Here is a 6,348-nt window from a genome sequence, read left to right on the forward strand (position 1 = left end):
GCCAGCCGCGCCTGCCGCGCCCCGCCCTGCCTGCACCCCTCTCTTCCAGCTGCTCTCCAAAACGCTCGCAAAAAAGGCAGATTATGAAAAAAATGATCATGAAGTTCAAGACTTTCTGCATCAAGATCAACGAAACTTGATCCCACGTATGCGCAAACCCTTTGAAGTGCTTTGTATATTATTTGATCTCAGACAGAAAAGGAAATGAATGATACGACGATTCAGATTAGCTCTTGGGCGCGTGTGCGTGCGTGCCTGAGATCCCGTGAGGAGAATGGAGAAGGGACTGCGGCGCAGCCATCCCCCGGGGGTGACTTCTCACTTTCTGTCTGTCTGTCTCTGCCTTTCTGGCGAGAGCATGCTCCCTATAGTGAGACCTCTTAAAAAGTCGACATTAATTCTTAGTGCCAGCAGGTGACGTAGTGGTTAAGGGGTGGGACTCTCACACTGCAGGGCAGAGTGCAGATCGAGTCCCGGCCCTGGAGCCTTGAAAACCACACCGGGTGTGTGTGCATGCCCAGCATCCTAAGAGGAGACTAGAGAAGACTGTAGTGTGGCCATTCCCCCCGGGGGGGGTGTGATTTCTCACTTTCTCTCTCAATGTCTCTCTCTGTATTTCTGGCAAGCACTTGCACCCTATGGGGAAAAAAAAAAGCACCACAAACACAAAACAAAACAAAACAAACGCACATGCACCCTATGGCCAAAAAAAGATTTTATTCTCTAACAAGCTTTTTCTTTGGATATACCACAAAATACTATTTTGTTTTAGATTGCTCACAGGGAAAAAAAAAAAAACATTTAAAACACTCTGACCATTTTAGGTGAGATACACCTTAACTCAGTACTACAGGTCATCTCTAATTCCTACGCTGGCTCCTGAAGACATTCAAAGAACAGATTATCTTTATTGATTTACTTTTTATCCCAACGTTCCACATATCTTTTCTAGCAAATTTTTTAAACCCTTAGCTCAAAATTATTTATGCTGCCATTCAGGTAATATTTCCCAATACCCTCTCTAGCTAAGCACACATTTACGGAAAACAGTGTTAAGCCAAGTCCTCCAAGATTTGTTAAAAGCACAAAAATGAGCTTATGTTTCTTTTAATTAACTTTCTCACAAACATTTCTGCAGTGAACCTAGCTGACCTACTCAATTCCGTATTGATTTTTAAAATGCATTGTAAAGTGAGGTCCCCTGGAGGTGTCCCACAGTCCCCGAGCGAGGCCCCCAGTGCTGACGTCCCAGGAGGGCGAGCCATGACACAGACAGGCGAGCTCTGCTCCTGGTGCTGCACGTAGCCACCCTCAGCCGGCCGCGCTGTCTGCTGGGACTGACAAGCACCTCCCCCTAAAGCGCACCTTGAAGAGTGGAGAAACGTGCGCCCGTTTCAAGGACTCCTCCAAACTGAACGAGAAAAGCACTTCCGCCTCGGCGTCCCGGAGGGTGTAGTTCTGCTCATCTGCAAACACAAAGGCGCCCTCTGAGAAAAGCGGGAGTGGGGGGGGCAGGAGCAGGGGCGGGGCGGGCCCTGGCCCCCCCTGGCTTGGGTCTGTGTCACTCTGGCTACCTTTACCGCACCACCTTCCATGGGTACTGTGTCTCCCTTTATTTCATTTACTTCCACCAAAGAGCAGCCGCCAAAGAGACAGACAGGTACTCTGCCCTCTAGGTGCGGGGTAGTTACCCTCGGGCCACACACTTTCTTGACAAGGTCCTGAAAGCTAAGGGTGCTCCTGGGTGGCTGCACCATGTACTGCTCCACCCCCACAGACCCCAGAAGTCCAGCCTGAGGGTGACCAGCTGTAGGTGGCCATCATTCCCAACGGTGTACATAATGACCAATTCCTCAGTGCTTTGAAGGACTTGAGAATGAATTAGCTAAGAATCACTTGGAGGAATTTACCAACCTCCTTACTCATCAAAACTGCATTTTTTCAACACGTAAAAGGGTATAGGGCCGGCTCCACGGAGCAATGGAAACACATAGCCCAACAGGCCGGTCCCACATAGTGACTATCGCTCCAGACCCTGGCCTGGTCGGTCCATAACACACTAGGCACATGTGCAAGTGCCTGAGATTCGGCCGGTCGGGCTGGGCCTAGAGCAAGCGGATTGTGGCAGGCCCACGCCCTGTGCAGAATGCTCCCAACTGACGCCTCTGGCAGGCACTACCGCAGAAAGGAAAAAGCCCTTACAAAAAGTGAGGCCAGCAGGTGGCGTGGTGGTTAAAGCACTGGACTCCACTGAGGTTCAAGCCCCAGACCTGGTGGCTTGCTTTCTCATTTCCCTCTCTCTGTCTTTCTCTGGTGAGCACACGTACCCTACAGCAAATTAAAATAACGATAATAAAATTAAGTAATTCTTTTCTAAAAGAAAAGTATACAGCAGCAATATAAAAAGGATAGTTTTACCAGTTTCTGAAGACTTGCGATGTGTTTTAAACGGGGTCTTGCTAATCCTCAGCCCTCCTGCCTCAGCCCCTGGAGTGGCACCACCACTACCACGTAGGGGAAAGGCTTTGACACCTTTCCAACCATGTGTGAGGTGTGCCTCGGGCGGGCCTCACACGCCAGTCCTGCCTCGGCCCCGAGCAGCTGCAGTGCTGCCTACACTGGCTGAGTGCCGAGCCTAGGCCTCCCATGCAGTCTCGGCTCTGGGGCAGTAGCACCCACCAGCATGCACCACTGTGGCTGGGCCCACTCCTGACCATGTGCAACTTACGGGTTTCCAGAGCGGCATTTTAAGAAACCTGTCCAAACTTAAGATCAGGAAGTTGTCGTCCTCCTATGAGGGGGCCTCATGCTCAGGAGAGCATGTGGCCTTCTCCACTCCATCATGACATGTGGCCCGAGGATGGCTCGGACCAATGGCCTACGCATTTGCCGAAAGCAGAGAACAGGCAGGAGCCTCACCGGGCAGCCAGGGGCCATACCACAAGCCGGGGGCTGCATGCCTGCTCTCGCCCTCGCTCTTCTCTAACATGCTTTAAAGACTACCAACGGCTCTGGTGCACAGGCCAGGCCCGAGCCGGGCAAGAGCGGCCATCACCACAGCATGACGACCTACCCACCGATGGCTAGACAAGAGGTCCACCCGCTGTCCCCCACTGTCACCTAAGGCCACTGTACATTTTCAAGTGCAAGAAGATAAGAATGACTAAATACTGGAGAGGTGTGGGAGTCCAAAATAAACAAGATGACACATTCACGTGAAGGGACAGGTTGGAAACCTTCACTTCCAGGGCAAAAATCCAGGCTGACTCGCCTTGGAGCGGGATGCTGAGGAGCTGCTGAGAACTGGTCCGTGATGGAGAATGTGCTGGAGAAAGAAGCGAGCAGCTGAGGCAACCTGTCAAGGGCAGGGCGCCACCATTCGGGGTGTGCTTTTCTTTTTAAATAATTATTGTATAAATTATTTATTTATTTAAATTTGACCAGAGAAGAACAGAGAGAGAGAAAAGGAAAGTGAGAAAGCAAGCCTCTTGGTCCAGGACTAGAACCATGGTCGGCCATGTGGGAGTCCAGTGCCCTTAGCCACCATGCCACCTGCTGGCCCCCAGTCCGGTTGCTTAAAAGGAGTGACAGGGTTGTGTTAACTGGGTAGAGGTCTGTGGGGAGAGGTACACATCTCACAGAAGCACAGACAACACAGGTATTCCAGAAAGTGGCTTCTATGGCATCAGCATCCCAAACTTTATGTAAATGAAATAGAAATACAAAATTCCAAAATCACGCTCCTCCAAAAATAAATAAATAAATAAAGGAAAAAAGCCAAACCGATTTTTAAAAATTTTTAAAAAGGTGAAGATGAGTAAAAGTCATAAATGAATCAGGAAACAGAATTTCAGGTACTAACTGCTAGAAAGAATAAGCTAAGCCAATAATCTCTTGAGAAATTTCAAGAAAAACCTGAAAATATAAACTATCAAAATGAACTATTTTTAAACACCTCTTTATAAAAATAAATTACTGCATTATCAATAAACTCAAGTTTATTACGAACAGGCAAAAGGCCCAGAACAGCCACGTCCACACTGAAGGGAAGACCAGTCAGAGGACCAAGACAGACCCTGGGACGTTCGGAAGCTACAGTACTTGGGGTAGTGGGCAGCACCGGCAGGATGGACACACGGACCAGGGCCTGAGCAGAACCCAACCATCTGCCTGACCACGTGCCAGCGGCCCAGCCGCAGACTGATGCCCGGCCATGGCCGCGGCCCGGCTGCTGCTACTGACCGATGAACTTCTGACACTTGAAGCACTCCTCCAGCCACTCCGGCGTCACTATGTGCTTCACGACAGAGATGGCCGTCAGGAACTTGACGGTGCGCGTCACCTTGCTGGCGATGAGGTGTGTGCACTTCTGGGCAGACTCGGCAACCTCGCCTCCGAGGATGTAGAGCTTCTAGAGTCACAAACACAGTCAGAGGTGAGAACGTGGACAGCCCCGGGGTCAGGTCCACACGGCATGACAGGCGGACACCACTTCAGGACAGGGTTACCAAGGCAATTCCCAGCCACAGAGGACAAAGCCGACCTCGAGACTACAGAATTCCAGCTCCTGCAGCCGGCTGCACGTGAACCGAGACTCAGACCTGACTTCTCCATCAGGCGGACACATCGATTCGCGCAAGTGAAAGGTGCAAGAGCAATGCAGTTCTCTTCCCAGCACGCCTCCACAGGCTCGGCCTGCGCGGAGGCCTGGCGGAGGAGCCTCTGCACGCCACCTCGTCCTCACGCACTGCGCACCAACTGGCCGAGACAGAGCCAGTGAGGAGGGACCTGCTGGCAACTACACTCGTACTTGGACGTGGAAAAACCAGGTTGTGCTGTTTATAAGGCAGCACTGTGGTCATTCCTTTTCCTTAAAAACAATGAATAGAAGTAGACCAGTCCCACATGGCCGGCTGCACATTTTGAGTCCCAGGCCTGGCAGCACAAGAAATATACTAGTTACAGGACCAGCAGTTGGCATAATGGCTATGTCAGTGGACTCTCACATAGTTAACCGCAGTTCGAGTCCTGGACCCGGTGGCTTAAACTCCCGCCAGGCGGGCGTGTGTGTGTGCCCAGGATCCCAAGAGGAGAATGGAGAAGGAACTGTGGCGTGGCCATCCCCCCGGGGGGTGATTTCTCGCTTTCTGCCTCTCTGTCTCTCTCTTTCTGGTGAGTGCACGCCCCTTATAGCAAATATCTCTCAAAAAAAAAAAAAAAAAGACCGGAAAGGAAGGAGAGGTGGGCGAGAAGGGCTGTGGTGGGACCGTGTGTGGGGACATGGGGGTGCTTCCCCCTCCCTCTCTCTGGTGAACGTATGTGCCCTCTACCACACACAGTGACAGGAGCAAAACACAGCATCCTAACACGACACCGCTTTTGCCATAGGGCGCATGCACTCACTGGAGGCAGAGGAAGACGGTGAAAGGGGAAGTGAGAAATCACCCCCCAAGGCAGATGGCCACGCTACCATCCCTTCTCCTCCACTCTCCTCCTAGGACTTTGGGCACACACACGGCGTGATTTTCAAGTTGCTGGGTTCAGGACTCAAACTGTGGTCGGCCATATGGGAGTCCAGAACCCCAACCACTACACCACCTGCTGGCCCCGCAAGGTAACACTCTTAGCCCTGTACCACACCGGTAAGTGCAGGCCGAGCTGTGGTGGCACGAGGGGGGCACTGCCTTGCAATGCTGGGACCGTGGTCGATTTAGGGTTCAGGTCCAGGACACACTGGTCGCTGGAGGGCCAGTGGGGCGAGGGTGGGGAGGACTGCACCGTGTTAAGACCATGCTGGGCTACCTACCCGCCCTTTCTGTCTCGTGGGGAGAAACAAATCCACTTAAAATAAGTAAGTCAATAAATAAATAAAACCCCATCATCCCTTTGGCTATTTCACAAAGCGCATGTAAAATCCTGTTCCCATTTATCTAAGCAAATTCAGTAGCCCCGCACCTCACCCCGCCCAGAAAGATAACCCTGGCTAGACTGCTTTGCTCAGAGACCTGGAGAGGCGAAGCCCCACCTAGCCAGGTCTTCCTGGAGATGGCATTGACAGCCTTGTGGGTGTCCACACGGCCGTGAACGCGGCTCTCGGCCCGCACAGCTCGGTCGTGCTGTTCCACTAGCAAGGAAGCGAGCACTGGGGTAGGACACGGCAGGCAGCACTGACAACTTAGTGACGTAATTACTATGCAGGCTACTAAAAGCATGTCGTGAACATGCATGATAAAGCCTGTCACGGCCAGACCCCGCTCCGACATGCCAGTGCGCCCAGCCGCTCCCTGAAGGGAGCACACTCCCGCCGTCCCACGAGGCAGCTGCCCCGTCACCTTGATGTACTGCTGA

At 52.1% G+C, this 6,348-nt stretch overlaps 1 protein-coding gene across 1 annotated transcript in view; it reads right to left on the reverse strand.

Annotated features, from left to right (window-relative positions):
- PAXIP1 (PAX interacting protein 1) overlaps positions 1-6,348 on the reverse strand; it is a 50,522-nt gene that overhangs the window by 3,897 nt on the left and 40,277 nt on the right. Inside the window, exons 17-19 of the mRNA XM_014586031.2 lie at positions 6,333-6,348; positions 4,243-4,411; positions 1,366-1,466 (exon numbers count right to left, since the gene is read on the reverse strand). Coding sequence (XP_014441517.1) covers positions 1,366-1,466; positions 4,243-4,411; positions 6,333-6,348 — 286 coding nt within the window. The remainder of the gene's footprint in view (positions 1-1,365; positions 1,467-4,242; positions 4,412-6,332) is intronic.

Source organism: Tupaia chinensis, unplaced genomic scaffold (assembly GCF_000334495.1).
Source record: "Tupaia chinensis unplaced genomic scaffold, TupChi_1.0 Scaffold000110_1, whole genome shotgun sequence".
In the NCBI taxonomy this organism is placed as follows: domain Eukaryota; kingdom Metazoa; phylum Chordata; class Mammalia; order Scandentia; family Tupaiidae; genus Tupaia; species Tupaia belangeri.